A 19813-nucleotide genomic window follows, 5' to 3' on the forward strand; every position below is an offset into this window, starting at 1 on the left:
TCATTGTTCTTACGCGGAATGTTCGTTGGCGGAAGTAGAATCGTACGGCAGTCGGCCTCAAATGCCAGTTCTCTAAATTTTCTCGACAGTGCCCCTGCAGCAGAATGTCGCCTTCCCTCTAGCGATTCCCATTTGAGCTCGCGAAACGTCTCCATGAGCACTTGCGTGTTGTTCGAACATACCGGTACCAAATCTAGCAGCACGCCTGTGAACTGCTTCGATGTCTTCCTTTAATCCGACCTGGTACGGATCCCAAGCACTCTAAGAGGACTGGACAATAGGTCGCACCAGTGTCCTACATGCGGGCTCCCTTACAGATCAACCACACGTTCCTAAATTCTCCCATTCACCGTCCCTACGACAGTCCTTACGTGCTCATTCCACTTGATACTCCTTTGCAACGTTACACCTGTATGTTTGATCAACGTGACTAAGTCAATCAGCATACTACTAATACTGAATTCAAAGATTATGAGTCTGGTTTTCCTACTCATCTGCATTAGCTTACATTTTTCTACATTTAGAGCTAGCTGCCATTCACCACACCAACTAGCCATTTTGTCTCAGTTATCTTGTATCCCACAACCACTCAAATAACTAAAGGAATAAAGGGTTGTAGTTAACTATAACATTTGGGTTGCATTCAAAAAGTTCACTTACATCACAGCATCATCAGCAAACAGTCACAGACTGCTGCATACCTTTCCACCAGATCATTTATGTATACAGAAAAAACAGCTGTTCTATCATCACACTTCTCTGGGGCACTCCTGACGATACCCATGTATGTGATAAACGCTCCCAGTCGAGGAAAACTTACTGGGTTGTTCTGTTACCATCATTAAACGGAAAACAGGATTTTTAAGAGAGGAGCAATGGGGCTTCGTGAAGTCAGGTTCTGTGCAGATACAACCTCATCCACACGATTACTCTGCAGCTCACTTAAGTGCCTGGGAGAGGGTCCATCGAATGATGTAACATTTTTCTAAGGCAATTAATGAAGGAAGAGAGTTCAATAAGCTAGTATTTCTGCCCTTCCTTGACTATGAGTAGGCCTTCGACGAGGTACAGAGGATGAAATTATGTGAAATACTTACTGACTCCAATGTACCTACGAATTTGTTGAATATCATTAAATTACTGTACTATAGCATTAAAATTAGTGTAAACGAAGAGTTATTGACTATTAACCAGGGATTAAAACAAGGGTGTGGTCTCTCGCCAATCCTTTTTGGCATATATATCAACAAGTTTTAGAAGAGTGCAGTTCCGAAAACCCCAAGAGAATGGAAGTGTGAAGGAACAAATTTGTCAACAGTGTTTTATTTGCGGACGACCAAGTTCTCCTACAAGCGCTTTACATGAGAATTGGTTGAATTGAGTAATGTGTTACCAAGTTCTCGAACGTCTATGTGCGTTAAGGAAACAGAAGTAATGGCCGTGGAAGGTAAACGCGTAAGAAGAGCAAACAAGACGATAAACAAGAAGACAATAGAACACGTGAATTTGTTCAATTATCACGGAAAAGAGATATCAATATACAAAACTGATTCAGGTGTGGTTCAGAATATGCAGTAATATAACTCTGTAAAGGGTTGTATAGGCGGTACCTTTGTCCAGAAAGTAATTCACAACATTTTTTTTCTTCAGCAATTCTTTATTGAACATAATGAGAATTACAGACACGAAAAGAATGGTGTTTTATCCACACACCCTGTTTTTCCACTTAATTTAGGTGCCGTTCTATGGCCTTCTTCAAAGAAACAGGGGCGTGTGTGCCCTGTAGGTACCAATCTATGTCCTGCTGGCGGAACCACAGCTTCACTGTGTGAATCACCCCCTCATCGTCCTCAATATATCTTCTACGAATGGCATCCTTTAATGGCCCAAAGAAATGGAAGTCCGAGGGGGCTACGTCAGGTGTGATAGCCGTGGATGGTCTCCTCGACCGCTGCAAATAGTGGAGCTCCGCCGGACAGCCTTCTGATGGCCTCACCCTCCGTGCCCATCCACTAACTATTCTTCTATCGACAGCAGATGCTCCATAGACTTTGCTCAAGGGTTTGTGAATATTCCCCAGTTTCTTTCTCTGCAGTAAGAAATTCAATGGCGGCACGTTCCTTGTAACGTACATCACCTACAGACTCTACTTTGAAACTGTACTGCAGCTACGCTGTCTATCGGAAGTGACGGGAACTTGGCGCTCTCACTCGGGAGACTTCAAATAATACACAGCTGGCCATTAAAATTGCTACACCACGAAGATGACGTGCTACAGACGCGAAATTTAACCGACAGGAAGAAGATGCTGTAATATGCAAATGATTAGCTTTTCAGAGCATTCACACAAGGTTGGCGCCGGTCGCGACACCTACAACGTGCTGACATGAGGAAAGTTTCCAACCGATTTCTCATTCACAAACAGCAGCTGACCGGCATTTCTGGTGAAACATTGTTGCGATGCCTCGTGTAAGGAGGAGAAATGCGTACCATCACGTTTCCAACTTTGATAAAGGTCGGATTGTAGACTATTGCGATTGCGGTTTATCGAATCGCGACATTACTGCTCGCGTTGATCGAGATCCAGTGACTGGTAGCAGAATACGGAATCGGTAGGTTCAGGAGGGTAATACGGAATGCCTTGCTGGATCCCAACGGCCTCGTATCACTAGCAGTCGAGATGACAGCCATCTTATCCGCATGGCTGTAACAGATCGTGCAGCCACGTCTCGATCCCTGAGTCAACAGATGGGGACGTTTGCAAGACAACAACCATCTGCATGAACAGTTCGACGACGTTTGCAGCAGCATGGACTATCAGCTCGGAGACCATGGCTGCGGTTACCCTTGACGCTGCATCACAGACAGGAGCGACTGCGATGGTGAACTCAACGACGAACCTGGGTGCACGAATGGCAAAATGTCATTTTTTCTGATGAATCCAGGTTCTGTTTACAGCATCATTATTGTCGCATCCGTTTTTGGCAACATCACGGTGAACGCACATTGGAAGCGTGTATTCGTCATCGCCATACTGGCATATCAACCGGAGTGATGGTATGGGGTGCCATTGGTTATACGTCTCTGTCACCTCTTGTTAGCATTGACGGCACTTTGAACAGTGGACGTTACATTTTAGATGTGTTACGGCCCGTGGTTTTACCCTTCTTTCGATCCCTGCGAAACCCTACATTTCAGCAGGATAATGCACGTCCGCATGTTGCAGGTCCTGTACGGGCCTTTCCGGATACAGAAAATGTTCGACTGCTGCCCTGGCCAGCACATTCTCCAGATCTCTCACCAACTGAAAACGTCTGGTCAATGGTGGCCGAGCAACTGGTTCGTCACAATACGCCAGTCACTACTCTTGATGAACTGTGGTATCGTGTTGAAGCTGCATTGGCAGCTGTACCTGTACACGTCATGCAAACTCTGTTTGACTCAATGCCCAGGCGTATTAAGGCCGTTATTAGGGCCGGCGGTGGTTGTTTCGGGTACTGATTTCTCAGGATCTATGCACCCAAATTGCGTGAAAATGTAATCACATGTCAGTTCTAGTGTAATATATTTGTCGAATGAATACCCGTTTATCATCTGCATTTCTTCTTGGTGTAGAAATTTTAATGGCCAGTAGTCTAGAAACATAACGTGCCGCATTCGTAGCATTGCTTTCGGCTGAGAAAAAACATGGGGTGCATCACTTTCTGGACAACTCTCGTACGAGGAAATAGTTAACGCCAAGACTGGATAAAGAGATGGCTGAGCCTGTTTAACGCACGATAGTGAAAACTAGATTCTAAGGAGAGGAGAGGAGAGGAACGAACAACTGAGACAGCTGGGATGAGGCTGCTGAGGTCACTTCCTGGACTAACGTTAAGAGATGGAATGCGAAGTGATGACGTAAGACAACTAGTACAATGAATGAAAAGAACAATGACACAAGAGTTTAGGCACTACAAAAAAAGATATGACTACATCAAGAGGATGCCATGGCGAGCATTCCATTTCAATCAAACTGGAGACCTAGACACAGGTCGTCCAATGAAGGGAAGGAGATAACAATTCCGTTAAATTTCTCTGGTTTTGAAACAGGCAAACACCCATTCCTTGAAATGGGTGAAGTAAGTAAGCCGCCAGTAAATACAGTTGCATCACTGTAAAGTGCCCGGCATACCTGCGAGCAGGGCGCCAACCTCGGCACAGTAGCGATTAGCATCAAGCTGCCTCCTATGCCGTGTCGCTGTGTCCGGACCAGACAGCCGCCAGCAAATGGATCCCGCCTGACAACGAATAATTAATGCCTCTCCGGCGGCCACGCCCGCCGTTCGCCTTGCTATAGGCCGCTTCTATCCTCCCTGCCATCTGACAGCTCGTAATTGGAACCTGTGACAGTAATTAGACTTGAGGTGAGAGCTTTGGGTCCACGCATTGTAGGTGTCTCTCTCTCTCTCTCTGTCTCTCTCTCTCTCTCAAGTCAGTACGGACGAGTGCGTCACGCACTTTAATGTGATTGGCTTGATGCCATTTCCTCCACACAGAAGATTAGTTGTTCCTTTAATAAAAACGTTATGTCGGTTTACGTTAAACGATTCGTTGCGCCGGCCATTTTCAAGCCTGGGATTTGTGCAAATCTGATTTTCGAATTCAATTTTCCAGGAGATCGATGTCTGGAATTAACTTTTCACCGTATCCGATTGAAAAAGATTTTTTGAACGCCGCGTGCTTTCTCTGGCAGCATTAAAAACCCACATGGCATTACGGCCAGTTAATGAAAGAGACTGCCAGAGCAATGGCGATAGGTAATTAGTTACTCACAAAGCCAACTGGAAATTAACACGCTGGACTGTCGGCACTCTGACTGTATACAAAAAATTTACATCGTTTGTAATGGATATTTTATCAAAGCCTCTACGAATAGGGCTGAAAGTGAACACTTACAAAATGCTAATGGGGAATAAAAACACTGCACTTTGATAACATGAACTTCAACAGTTTCTATTTCACATCTCGATGGACAAAATATCGATGCAAATTCGTTATTCCTTTCTTCAGAGGACGCACATGCAATTTATATGTAGATAATTAATGAAACTGTAGGCTGATTTGATTACATGTTTGTATCTATTTCAACGTTCCACTGTGTTGCGCGAACTTCGCTTTGACTCACGAGATATCCTAAGTAATCAGAACACCTGCCGTACTGATTTTCTGCAGCACAGATCAGATCAGCAGAATGGAAATTATACACCGTGAACAGTCTCCAGTTAAGGGGAACCGAAAGACTAACGTTCCAAAAAATTCCAAATTCTTTTATGACGGAATTCGAATATATATACATTGGAGAATTATTCTGCAAAATATTATGAGCGAACTCCAAAAAGTGACGATTCTGTGAGCGTTTGAAGCCGAGCGTACACGACACACAACTCCGTTGCCACAAGTCATTATCGATGCCATCACTCCTATTTGTACCGATTTGAGTAAACCTGATTTACTGGAGCATTGTTGGGGCGGTTTTACTCAAAATGTGAAAGAATGTCTCAGTAGTCTCATTTGGAGATACGCTCCAAAAATAACATCCAGCCAAAGCGAAATTGTCAACATTGCTACAAATTTGGCCGTATGTCTATTCAATGTAGTCCACACTCCAGTAGTGCGTGTGGCAAATGCACTTCAAATCAAAATCGGTGATGAAGTGAGCCGATTCGGTGAAGATAGAGACGCCAGCGGCCATGCGCTCAGCGACGGAAAGGATGCCCGAGGACGAAAATGAGGGCTTATCAGATCAAAGTAGCAGAAAGCGGCCATCCACTAGCCCGAACGATAGTTATTATGGACCAGGCATCGAAGATATCCCGTACGTTTCAAGCTTTATCTATTTCTTTATATGATAAATACTTGTCAAACTTTAAACGCATTTTTCTAGAAACCATGCTTTTCGACATGGTCGTCGCCCACGCTGCAAATTTTCATCCGATTTTAATGATTTTTGGCCTCCATTAAAGCAAACTGAATTATTTCAGTTCATCGTAACCGATTTATTTATTTTTTCTTTATGCAGATATGTACTATTTTTCTCAGCCAGAAAAGAGGGGTCCAAAAATGGACATTTTTGCAAATATCTATAATATCACCAAAACTTTTTTTTTGCTAATCCCTAGGATGAACTAACATTATCTCTGTAAGGATCAGGGTGATATGTTAATTTCATGTTTCAGATAACAACAACCGAGTTACAGCGACAGCCGTCGAGCTACCTCTTTCAGAGCTGCCTCCGGAAAATCACAATCACACAATGAAGATATTAATATTTTTCAACAAAAATGCCAATAAAAACTTCAATTGCAGCAAACCCCATTTGTCTACTACATTCCAGAACAGAAAAAAAAACACTGAACTGTCATCTCCCGGCTGGAAAAGTCTCCTTCCATCAGTCACGAGGAACTCTCTCTGGCAGTGTAAACAGTCAAGAGGATGTCCCCGTGGGCGCAGCCAGGGCTGCTTTGTTAAGGGGCTTCAAATTATGTCCATTCGGGGCTCGTATTTTAATCTAATGTCAAGCCAAATCCTACATCAACCGTCATCATTCCGTATTCATTCATTTCCGTTGCCTTATGATAGCTGACGACGTTTAGGTTGCGTAGGCCTTTGATAAAAACTGGATGAAACTGCTGATTATTTCGAATCAATGCGTGTCTGTTTTGGGCTGTTTTTGAGAGGAGCGAACCATACTTCGATGGCTGGTGTACTGTACCAGCAACGAGGAATAGCAAGCGTAGTTTTAGTAAGATTCTAGCTGAACCTGTTGTAAGTAGGCTGTTTAGGTTTTTATGTTGGTAACGCCACGTAGCGCTCTGTATGAAAATCACTGACTGTGCTGTGTGCAGTCTGTGGCTGGTTTGCATTGTTGGAATGTTTGCTGTTGTAGTGCTGGGCAGTTGGATGTGAACAGCGCGTAGCGTTGCGCAGTTGGAGGTGAGCCGCCAGCAGTGGTGGATGTGGGGAGAGAGATGGCGAAGTTTTGAGAGCGGATGATCTGGACGTGTGTCCATCAGAAAGAGTAAATTTGTAAGACCGGATGTCATGAACTGATATATATATATATATATATATATATATATATATATATATATATATATATATATATTTTATGACGCTTGAACACCAGTAAGGTAAATACATTGTTTGTTCTCTACCCAAAGCTTTCATTTGGTAACTATGCCTATCAGTAGTTAGTGCCTTCAGTAGTTAGAATCTTTTGTTTAGCTGGCAGTATTGGCGCTCGCTGTATTGAATTAGTTCGAGTAAGGAAGATTTTTGTGAGGTAAGTGATTCATGAAAGGTGTAGGTTATTGTTAGTCAGGGCCATTCTTTTGTAGGTGTTATTGAAAGTCAGATTGCGTTGCGTTAAAAAATATTGTGTGTCAGTTTAGTGTTGATGAGAATAAGTAAAGAGAGAAATGTCTGAGTACGTTCAGTTTTGCTCAGCTGTTTGAAAATCAAATAACGTAAGAGGTTTATCAGCACAGTCATTCATAAATTTTTCTAAGGGGACGTTTCACTGTCTCCTAAGCTACAAACCAATGTGTTACATTCTGCGACCAATCCGAACTAGTTGGACGTTAAACGGTAAATGTATGATAGTGTTTTTATCACGAAGTGTTCTTGGCGAACTGAATGCTAGATGATGTTTTGGGATCGTTGAAAAACTTCGTTTATTTTCCATTAAGAATTTTCTTCTGGATGTCTTCAAGAACAAGAATGTTGATGATGAAAATGTCTAATACAACAACAATTGAAATATTATACTGAGCCAGTCGTTGTGGCCGAGCGGTTCTAGGCGCTTCAGTCCGGAACCGCGCTGCTGCTACGGTCGCAGGTTCGAATCCTGCCTCGGGCATGGATGTGTGTGATGTCCTTAGTTTAGTTAGGTTTAAGTAGTTCTAAGTCTAGGGGACTGATGACCTCAGGTGTTAAGTCCCATAGTTCTCAGAGCCATTTGAACCATTATACTGAATAGTAAACACTGACCAGCCGTAAAGCTGAAAGAAGTCAAGTGCATAAAGATGCAGTTTCTATTTCGAAGTTCTTGTATGTACAGGTGAAGTGGTGAAAGACACAGAACACGGTCATCGATTACATTTCAGATGACAGGCTGTTCATCACAGCAAGGATGCCCGCGTACTGTGAACGACAGCTGCACACTTACCTTTTCCTCGAGGTTGGGCGCGGGCACCATCGCGATCATGATGGCCTCGGTGATGCGTCCGTCGAGCGAGCGCAGCACGTCGTCGACGGCGCCGTGGCCCTGGACGGCGACGACCAGCCTCTCTGCGGCCTCCACGTATCCGTTCCACGGCAGGTCCAGCTCGGCGGCGTGCTGCGTCAGGCAGCCGCGTAGCACGTTCAGGCACAGCCCGGCGCAGGGACGGACGCGCCGCTGCAGCCCGTGGCAGCGCGAGCAGTACGACATGCGGAGCAGCGCCGCGTGGCACTGCGCCTGGGCCGCCGCTCCACCTGTGGCAACACGGCAGCGGTAGAGTTCAGGTACAGCAGACTGAGGCAGCCATGCTGCAGACTGAACCAGTGCAGCATCATGACAGCACATGGCAGGGCATGCAGCACGACTTGCACTGCAGCACTGCGCCTGGGCCGCCAATCCATGTGTGGCAACATGGCAGCGGTAGACTTCAGTTACAGCAGACTGAGGCAATCATGCTGCAAATTGAGGCAGTGCAGCATCATGACAGCACATGGCAGGGCATGCAGCATGACTTGTGCAGCAGTGCAGTGTGGCACTGTGCCTGTGGCAACACAGCAGGGGTGGTATTCAGTTACAGCAGAGTGAGGCAGCCATGCTGAAAACTCAACCACTGCAATGTCATGACAGCACATGGCAGGGCATGCAGCGCGACTTGCGCAGCAGTGCAGTGTGGCACTGTGTCTGGGCTGCTGCTCCACCTGTGGCAACACAGTAAGTGTGGTGTTCAGTTAGAGCAGTCTGAGGCAGTCATGCTGCAAACTGAGCCAGTGCAGCATCATGACAGCACATGGCAGGGCACACAGCACAAGTTGCGCAGCAGTGCAGTGTGGCACTGTACCTGGGCTGCTGCTCCACCTGTGGCAACACAGCAGGGGTGGTGTTCAGTTACAGCAGTCTGAGGCAGTCATGCTGCAAAATGAGCCAGTACAGCACCATGACAGTACATGGCAGGGCGTGCAGCACGACTTGTGCAGTAGCTCAGTGAGTAATGCACCTGGACCACCACTCCACCTGTGGCAGTAGTGGTGATGTTCAGTTATAGTGGTCCAAGTCAAGCATGCAGAGCATTCAGTCAGTGCAGCGTCATCACAGCTTGTGACAGAGCGAGCATTATGGCAAGAGCAATAATGTGGTATTGTCACTGCGTCTTGGTTGTTGCACCACCTGTCCCAACACAGAATGATTGATGTTCAATTACAGCAGCGCACTGTACCAGTGCAGCATCATTACTGCACATGGCAACTTGAGCAGTATGATATGAACAGGCAATGGAGCATGGCACTGTGTCTGGGCCACCGCTCCACCTGTGCAAAAGTGGTACTGTTTAGTCACAGCTCCCTGATGCACCCGTCTTGCGCATGAAGCCAGTGCAGAATCATCGCAGCATGAGCAGAGTGTCATGTACAGCAGTATGGTGTGGCACTGCGTCTGGGCTGTGCAGTATGGTTGATGTTCAATTACTGCAGCCTTGAGCAACCTTACTACACATTGAGCCAATGCAGCATCGTCACAGCATGTGTCAGCAAGAGTAGTATGACATGCGATTTAGTGCCCTGTAGCACTGTACACTTGGTACAGTGCTCCATCTGTGGCAGCAGAGCAGGACTGACGCTTATTTACAGTTGTCCGAAGCAGCCATGCAATAGTGCAGCCAGACATGAGTCAGTGCAGCATATGACACTGTTAGGAGAAAGACACTTGTAGATGTACCCGTGGTCCAGGGGTAGCGTCTTTGATTCATAATCAAAAACGTCTTCGGTCCCGGGTTCGATCCCCGCCATTGCCTAAATTTTGATAACTAATCAGCATTGGCGGCCAAAGACTTCCGGCATAAGAAGTCAGCCTCATTCTGCCAACGGCCTTGTCAAAGAGGGCGGAGGAGCGGATAGAGGTTCAGGGCACTCTCTTGTCCTAGGGGTGGGAAATTGCCCCTAAAGGCGGAAGAATCAGCAATGATCAACGACATGCGGATGCAGAAGGCAATGGAAACCAGTGCATTAAAGACACGTAACGTGTATCCACAGGACATGTGGCCTGTAATTGATGATATCTCCATTGGCAAAAGATTCCGGAATAGCCCCCCATTCGGATCTCCGGGAGGGGACTGCCAGTTACCATGAGAAAAAGATTGAATTATCAACGAAAGGATAACGTTCTACGAGTCGGGGCGCGGAATGTCAGCGCTTGAACGTGGTAGGGAAACTAGAAAATCTGAAAAGGGAAATGCAAAGGCTCAATCTAGATACAGTAGAGGTCAGTGAAGTGAAGTGGAATGAAGACAAGGATTTCTGGGCAGATGAGTATCGGGTAATATCAACAGCAGCAGAAAATGGTATAACAGGTGTAGGATTCGTTATGAATAGGAAGGTAGGGCAGAGGGTGTGTTACTGTGAACAGTTCAGTGACCGGGTTGTTCTAATCAGAATCGACAGCAGACCAACACCGACAACGATAGTACAGGTATACATGCCGACGTCGCAAGCTGAAGATGAAAAGATAGAGAAAGTGTATGAGGATATTGAAAGGGTAATGCAGTATGTAAAGTGGGACGAAAATCTAATAGTCATGGGCGACTGGAATGCAGTTGTAGGGGAAGGAGTAGAAGAAAAGGTTACAGGAGAGTATGGGCTTGGGACAAGGAATGAAAGAGGAGAAAGACTAATTGAGTTCTGTAACAAGTTTCAGCTAGTAATAGCGAATACCCTGTACAAGAATCACAAGAGGAGGAGGTATACTTGGAAAAGGCCGGGAGATACGGGAAGATTTCAATTAGATTACATCATGGTCAGACAGAGAATCCGATATCAGATACTGGATTGTAAGGCGTACCCAGGAGCAGATATGGACTCAGATCACAATATAGTAGTGATGAAGAGTAGGCTGAAGTTCAAGACATTAGTCAGGAAGAATCAATACGCAAAGAAGTGGGATACTGAAGTACTAAGGAATGACGAGATACGTTTGAAGTTCTCTAACGCTATAGATACAGCAATAAGGAATAGCGCAGTAGGCAGTACAGTTGAAGAGGAATGGACATCTCTAAAAAGGGCCATCACAGAAGTTGGGATGGAAAACATAGGTACAAAGAAGGTAGCTGCGAAGAAACCATGGGTAACAGAAGAAATACTTCAGTTGATTGATGAAAGGAGGAAGTACAAACATGTTCCGGGAAAATCAGGAATACAGAAATACAAGTCGCTGAGGAATGAAATAAATAGGAAGTGCAGGGAAGCTAAGACGAAATGGCTGCAGGAAAAATGTGAAGACATCGAAAAAGATATGATTGTCGGAAGGACAGACTCAGCATACAGGAAAGTCAAAACAACCTTTGGTGACATTAGAAGCATCGGTGGTAACATTAAGAGTGCAACGGGAATTCCACTGTTAAATGCAGAGGAGAGAGCAGATAGGTGGAAAGAATACATTGAAAGTCTCTATGAGGGTGAAGATTTGTCTGATGTGATAGAAGAAGAAACAGGAGTCGATTTAGAAGAGATAGGGGATCCAGTATTAGATTCGGAATTTAAAAGAGCTTTGGAGGACTTACGGTCAAATAAGGCACAAGGGATAAATAACATTCCATCAGAACTTCTAAAATCATTGGGGGAAGTGGCAACAAAAGGAATATTCACGTTGGTGTGTAGAATATATGAGTCTGGCGACATACCATCTGACTTTCGGAAAAGCATCATCCACACAATTCCGAAGACGGCAAGAGCTGACAAGTGCGAGAATTATCGCACAATCAGCTTAACAGCACATGCATCGAAGCTGCTTACAAAAATAATATACAGAAGAATGGAAAAGAAAATTGAGAATGCGCTAGGTGACGATCAGTTTGGCTTTAGGAAAAGTAAAGGGACGAGAGAGGCAATTCTGACGTTACGGCTAATAATGGAAGCAAGGCTAAAGAAAAATCAAGACACTTTCATAGGATTTGTCGACCTGGAAAAAGCGTTCGACAATATAAAATGGTGCAAGCTGTTCGAGATTCTGAAAAAGGTAGGGGTAAGCTATAGCGAGAGACGCGTCATATACAATATGCTCAACAACCAAGAGGGAATAATAAGAGTGAACGATCAAGAACGAAGTGCTCGTATTAAGAAGGGTGTAAGACAAGGCTGTAGCCTTTCGCCCCTAATCTTCAATCTGTACGTTGAGGAAGCAATGATGGAAATAAAAGAAAGGTTCAGGAGTGGAATTAAAATACAAGGTGAAAGGATATCAATGATACGATTCGCTGATGACATTGCTATCCTGAGTGAAAATGAAGAAGAATTAAATGATCTGCTGAACGGAATGAAAAGTCTAATGAGTACACAGTATGGTTTGAGAGTAAATCGGAGAAAGACGAAGGTAATGAGAAGTAGTAGAAATGAGAACAGCGAGAAACTTAACATCAGGATTGATGGTCACGAAGTCAGGGAAGTTAAGGAATTCTGATACCTAGGCAGTAAAATAACCAATGACGGACGGAGCAAGGAGGACTTCAAAAGCAGACTCGCTATGGGAAAAAAGGCATTTCTGGCCAAGAGAAGTCTACTAATATCAAATACCGGCCTTAATTTGAGGAAGAAATTTCTGAGGATGTACGTCTGGAGTACAGCATTGTATGGTAGTGAAACATGGACTGTGGGAAAACCGGAACAGAATAGAATCGAAGCTTTTGAGATGTGTTGCTATAGACGAATGTTGAAAATTAGGTGGACTGATAAGGTAAGGAATGAGGAGGTTCTACGCAGAATCGGAGAGGAAAGGAATATGTGGAAAACACTGATAAGGAGAAGAGACAGGATGATAGGACATCTGCTAAGACATGAGGGAATGACTTCCATGGTACTAGAGGGAGCTGTAGAGGGCAAAAACTGTAGAGGAAGACAGAAAGGCTATACCATGTATGCTCTGATGTGCGTGAAGTATGAGTCTTATGGGTGAATTGCCATTTGCAGAAGTACCTGGATCTGTTGGTCGCAGTGCACAAGAACACTAGAGATTTAAATGCTAGACAAGAACCAAGTCGTCATGCATCGAACAGAATACACTAACATGAGAGACACCCCGCAAAATGCATGGAAAAAAAGCCCGAGCCGAAAAATAGTCACTGATTGGTCGAAATACTGAAGAATAGATGGAGGATAGAAGTAGATGTTTATCAGAATGAGCAAAAATGTCAGAAAGTGGTGGCTCCCTCTTTACTTGAAGATACCATCCAGGTAGATATCAAATGTTAACACCAGATGTGGTACACTGAACCAATTCTCACCACCACTGAAGGTTGACAGATTCAAGGAGATGCAGGTAGGTGATGCATATTTTTCTACCATAATAAGCTGTCTTTCAACAAGATACTGCATTAATTGTTGACTACCTGCTTTACAATTTGATGGACAGCCAACAGACATGACGGTTTTTGGGTACAGAGAGGAATCTGAATTCCCTAGATGTGGCGCCAGTGATTCTAGCCATTATGACTACACAACATTTTGATATGACGTGGTTACTGTGTTACCAAGTGTCATCAGCAATATCTAGATGAAAGGATTCATAACATTCTGTAACAGCAATGTAAGTGTAAGAGTAAAAGATTAGGCATCTTAAGTGTTAAGCTGTTGAAGTTTACAATCGACACATTGACTATGGTTAACGAAGACCACAGATGGATTGCCCACTTAGACATACATGAGATTTAGGGAGAAACGAAAGTGACACTAAAGAAAAGCAAGCCTGTATTCTTATTTTCTACATACGTGTACTCCACTACAATATCATCAGGCTATATTAGATGTTTATAACAGGATCATCTATCCATCACCCCACTTGATTTTGATTACTGTGCCAATCGAAACTGTTAGTAACTGAGCAAAACATTATATTGAAAGTATGTGGAGTCTTATTGGTAACATACATTTTGGCATCCCAGTGTCTCAAGTGGAATTATGAATAAATGGACAAAAAGGGGGAAAAAACAGAAGTTATGTTGAGATTAATTGGCATAAATTGTAGGAATGGACAATGCATGGAAGACATAGCACAAGCTGCTCTTAGTCTTTCATATTGTTAGTGTAGAGAGGAGATGGCATTGTTGTAAGGTAAATTACTCTGGTGGAAAACATGACTGATGATTATAAAAAAGGAATTAAGTTATCATCTACATACCTCTTATAGAATTTAACTTTGTTTATGATGCTACCTTTCAGTTTCAGTATTTTATAATCTACATCGTTCGTAAATACCTCAGCTGTTAGGCCACTATGACGGCTTCCCATTGAAAGCCCTAGGTCTTGTTTGTAAATTCTGTTGTCGAAAGAGAAGTAGTTGTGTTAATAACATTAAATTAAGTACGTTTGATTATCCGGGCTGTTATGCCGTGGTCGGTTGATGAATTCTGTGTCGATTCCCAACGTTTAGTTCCCGTCTGCGGGAGACATCTTCAAGGGAGTCTGTAGCTCGATGAAAGGTCCAACGCACCCGCTGGCTCGCTGTAGCGAGCTACAGACCCCCTTGAAGATGTCTCCCGCAGACGGGGACGAAACGTTGGGAATCGACACAGAATTCATCAACCGATCACGGCATAACAGCTCGGATAATCATAATGGACATGACATTTCCGGCCGTGAAAGTCTACATTTAAGTACGTTTACAAACAGCATTTATTCTGGTGTGCTAATCTTGTTTTTCATTAGGTTCTTTCTTATTATCTGAACTGTTTCATCTAGTAGTCTACTACTGTAGATGTTTATAATTTCTAGGGGTAGAAACTTAGCCTGAGTTGGTACTGTCATGTCATTCATACTGCACCTAACTTCATAGCTCTTCGTTAGGGAATAAGATTTTCAATCAGCAAGTCGTGTAGTTCTATTATTAATTTGTGGGTTAGGCTATTGACTGAATTCACAATGGACCTGATGGCTGTGTTGCTGTTACGTGTTTCTGGTTGTGCTCGGTGTCTAGGTGCTGGAATTCATTCTTAGTGAAGATAGGGTTAGTGCTGTTGCATTTACTTATTGTAGCGTGGGCTTTTGGGGCCAAGATCAACCTGTTCTTCATGTATTGGTAATTAACGAGCATATTGTGTTCATTTAGGTTGTTGATCCGTAGTAAAAATTGCTGTTTTGAAAATCGCGCCGCTGTGCGTAGTGTAGAGCAGTCACCTTCCGTTTCTGGCGGTGGCGCCGCTGTGGCAATCGCAGCTTTGGTGTCTCCCTCTGACGTGAAAGGGGAAAGGTTTCCTGTTCATGTGCATTTAAGGCGCGCTATCAGGTCGGCAGTAGGTTAGTCTGCAAGTGAGTCGGAGGCAAGTAGTGAGTCGCAGTCAGTCTGTCAGTCTGAGTCTAGTCAGTCAGACGGCTCAGTGTCGGGCAGTCAGTGTCTGTCTGTCTGTCGCTCTGCCGTACGTTAAGGTGGGCAATCGGATTGAGGCTGGGTCAGTCTCGCGTCACCAGTTGTTGGTCTGTCTCCCGTTCGCATTTGTGCGGCAGTCAGTGTCTGTCTGTCGTCTGGAGTGCTAGTATGTGTTAGGCCGCCAGTCTGCTCGAGTTTGTTTGGGCAATGGGCGTTCCGGTTGGATCGATCGGTTGGTCGGTCGCGCACTGAGACACAAGATGACTTGTCCGTCTTGAGCGTCGGCGCATGTGAGGTCGCCACGGTGAGTCCAGTGGGCAGCGCCGTATAGAAGGGGTAGTGGCTTCGCGGTTGACAAGAAAGCAACAGGAGCTGCGACGCCGTGCGACGGGAGATCGGCGCGCCTTCCTGCGTCCGTTGAAGCAGCTGGCAGCGGACGCTTTGGGAGAGCGTTGGGGATGCTGTGCCAGGTCTTCGCCAGCAATCGCAGTTTATTAGAAGTGATTGGAGATATGTTGTTTCATTTATTTGTTAAATTCTACTTGTTTTCTTGGTGAGGTCAGCAGCCGCTTTGTTTTGGGGTCGTCCCACCATTCCTTTCCCTTTGCCCACCCGCGGGAAGGTTTTCCCCTTGTGGAATTGGGGAGGTTTAGAGCAATCTGCGGTTCGGGTTGTTTAGTAACACCCCCCCCTCCCCCCCGTCAATCCGCCATACGATAATAGCAGCCTCTGTCATGTTTGTCGGATTCGGTGTTAGGGAATTTATAGAATTAAGGTAAGGCCGAATTCCTGAAATATGTTTTTATCTTTCCTATCATCTTGCGAGGCGGTATATGTGTATTGTAGAACATGTTGTACACTTTATGCAAGTCTGAATTTCATGGGTTTTAATTAAGTAGTCATTTGTATAAAGTTGCCACCCTTCCACCGTAAGAGCCTGTTAAAAACAAACTGCACTTTTGGTGGAAAATAAGTTCTTAGTGTGAGTGTTTGTACCATTTCCATCCCTCTTACGGGGTGCATAGTTAATGTGTTTGTGTCAATTGTTGAAAATTTTAGTTTAAAGTAATCTGGTGTGTTGCAGATTTGCACCAGTGTAGTTTTTCGGAGGTCGTTGTGAGCGGTTGTGACTAAGGCCGTGTTGAAAGGGAGCGGAAGCTTCTCGGCCCAAAGACTCCTACTGCAACAAAAAAAAAAAAAAAAAAAAAAAAACAACAACAAAATTCTGCCTCTGAATAATTCTAACATGGTATTTCGAGGGTGCTTTTCTGCTTATAAATTTTAAATCTGTTTTTGAAAAGGCTTTTATGAATAAAATTTCTGTTGGTTGAAATTTAATTTGTGTCCATGAGTTACTCTTTGGCAACTACTTCCACGCTCACATAGTGTGTTAATGTTCTTGATGAATCGCTAGTAGATAAAGTACGAAAAGATTTTGAAAGTAAAAATCACGGTTCAGTTGTGTCACATTTAGACCGAGGCGGGGGCAGCGTGGCTCTGCTAGGCCGCGGCCTCCAGTTACCTGGCGGGCCGTTCTCGCCGGTGAGCAGCGAGTCGGTGGCGTTGAGCACCTCGGCGCCCAGCAGCAGCGCCTGCCGCAGCACCCTGGCCGCCTCCAGGGCGCGCTGCACCGACCTGGCCAGCTGGCGCGGCGCGTCGCCGAACGGCTGCAGCTCGGGCGTCACCTCGCGCAGGCACGCCTTGTAGTCGGCGGCGAAGTCGCGCGCCTTGGACACGGCGTGCCGGTAGACGAGCGGGAAGAGGCCGGCGAACATGTCGGTGACGGCCTCCTCCAGGTCGGCGGCGGGCCCCGGGGCGCTGGCGCCCGCGCTGGGCTGCAGCGGCGCCTCCAGGTGGCCGCCCAGCGTCGCGTACAGCGCCGACACGGGGTCGCGCGCCTGCCTCGAGATCAGCCGGTACTGCTGCTCGAACAGCGACGCCGTCTTATTCTCCGACTGCCGCAGCAGCTCCAGCACGTGCTCTGCAACAGAGCAGTGGAGGCGGCCACGTTAACAGAGGGCTATACTGGGGACCAAGTGGTAGCAAAAGGCGGACTTTGTCAACATTTCTTATACGCGATGAGTTGCATGCACTTCCGTGTTGAGAAGTGTTAATTGTAAACAACTTGCCGTGAATTAGAAAATCACGGCACAGTTCATTTCCCATCCCTCCTAGCAGTTGGCACCAGTGCTTTTCAAGCATTCCATCCACGACAGAAGGCATATCTGCTGGTTATCCACATTCTGCGCAATACCGAGGCTAGGTGGTGTGGTAAAGTGTGAAAGCAAGAAAAGGTCGTTGCTCAGTGAAGAAGCGGCAACTACACTACTGCCCAGTAAAATTGCTACACCACGAAGATGACGTGCTACAGACGCGCAATTTAACCGACAGGAAGAAGATGCTGTGCTATGCAAATGATTAGCTTTTCAGAGTATTCATACAAGGTTGGCGCCGGTGGCGACACCTACAACGTGCTGACACGAGGAAAGTTTCCAACCGATTTCTCATACACAAACAGCAGTTGACCGGCGTTGCCTGGATGAAACGTTGTTGTGATGCCTCGTGTAAGCAGGAGAAATGCGGACCGTCACGTTTCCGACATGGATAAAGGTCGGATTGTAGCCTATCCGATTGTGGTTTATCGTATCGCGACATTGCTGCTCGCGTTGGTCGAGATCCAGTGACTGTTAGCAGAATATGGAATCTGTGGGTTCAGGAGGGTCATACGGAACGCCGTGCTGGATCCCAACAGCCTCGTTACCCTGTTTTAATCTGCCAGGAAGTTTCGTATCAGCGCACACTCCGCTGCAGAGTGAAAACCTCATTCTGAAAACATCCCCCAGACTGTGGCTAAGCCATGTCTCCGCAATATCCTCTCTTTCAGGAGTGGCAGTTCTGCAAGGTTCGCAGGAGAGCTTCTGTAAAGTTTGGAAGGTAGGAGACGAGCTACTGGCAGAAGTAAAGCTGGGAGGACGGGTCGTGAGTCGTGCTTGGGTAGCTCAGTTGGTAGAGCACTTGCCCGCGAAAGGCAAAGGTCCCGAGTTCGAGTCTCGGCCCAGCACACAGTTTTAATCTGCCAGGAAGTTTCGTGTTTTCTTCTGATTGGTCGAGAGCTGCACTCTGCACTGTACAGTGTTTGCTTGCAATATTAAGTAAGTTGTGAGCTGCAACGGTTGCGTGCATAATGATTTTTTTTTTAAAAAAAGGACTCACGAAACAATTAGCTGAATGGGACGGAATCTGTGCCGGCCGTGGTGGCCGAGCGGTTCTAGGCGCTACAGTCTGGAACCGCACGACCGCTACGGTCGCAGGTTCGGTCCTGCCTCGGGCATGGATGTGTGTGATGTCGTTAGGTTAGTTAGGTTTAAGTAGTTCTAAGTTCTAGGGGACTGATGACCTCAGAAGTTAAGTCCCATAGTGCTCAGAGCCATTTGGACCATTTGAACAAAATCTGTAGATGTGATATGCGTGTACAGACAGACAAATAATTACAATCTCAGAAAAATTGTGTGTTTTATTCAAGAGAAAGAGCTTCACTAATTGAGCAAGTCAATAACGCGTTGGTCCACCTCGGGCCCTTTTGCAAGTAGTTATTCGGGTTGGCATTGATTGAGTTGTTGGATGTCCTGAGAGATATGGGGCCAAATTCTATAAAACTGCCGCGTTAGATAGTCAAAATCTGAAGCTGGTTGGAGGGCCCTGCCCATAATGCTCCAAACGTTCTGAACTAGGGAGAGATCCGGGAAACTTGCTGGCCAAGGTATGGTTTGGCAAGGACGAAGACAAGCAGTGTGCGGGTGGGCATTATCTCACTGAAACGTAAGACCAGAATGGCTTGCCCTGAAAGGCTACAAAATGGGGCGTAGAATATCGTCGGCATACTGCAGTGCCGAACGGTGTCTTGGATGACAACCAAAGGTCTCCTGTCATGAAAATAAATGGCAGTCCAGACCATCACCCATGCTAGGCGAGCTGTATGGCAGGTGCCAGTTAGGTTGGTATCAAACCTCTGTCTGGGGCAATGCACTCACGCAAATGCAACTTGCACACATGTCTGCAGTCCAATAGAGCTGAAACCACACTGCAAGCAGCAGCACCAGTGCATGATGGGAGTGGCGACTGGGTGAGGGTAAGGAGGAGGCTGGGGTGGGGAGGGGGAGGGATAGTATGGTAGGAGTGGCGAACAGTGAAGTGTTGCAGTTTAGACAG

At 45.7% G+C, this 19813-nt stretch overlaps 1 protein-coding gene and 1 non-coding gene across 2 annotated transcripts in view; one reads left to right on the forward strand and one right to left on the reverse strand.

Moving 5' to 3' along the window:
* The window catches only part of LOC126235500 (glypican-5-like), a 1111824-nt gene that overhangs the window by 697376 nt on the left and 394635 nt on the right, over window positions 1–19813 (reverse strand). The window contains exons 2-3 of the mRNA XM_049944219.1: window positions 17127–17585; window positions 8210–8517 (exon numbers count right to left, since the gene is read on the reverse strand). Coding sequence (XP_049800176.1) covers window positions 8210–8517; window positions 17127–17585 — 767 coding nt within the window. The remainder of the gene's footprint in view (window positions 1–8209; window positions 8518–17126; window positions 17586–19813) is intronic.
* Window positions 18592–18666, forward strand: Trnas-cga (transfer RNA serine (anticodon CGA)). Its single transcript has one exon. It is a non-coding gene; the product is annotated as a tRNA-Ser (tRNA).

This window comes from Schistocerca nitens, chromosome 2 (assembly GCF_023898315.1).
Source record: "Schistocerca nitens isolate TAMUIC-IGC-003100 chromosome 2, iqSchNite1.1, whole genome shotgun sequence".
NCBI classification, from domain to species: Eukaryota; Metazoa; Arthropoda; class Insecta; order Orthoptera; family Acrididae; genus Schistocerca; species Schistocerca nitens.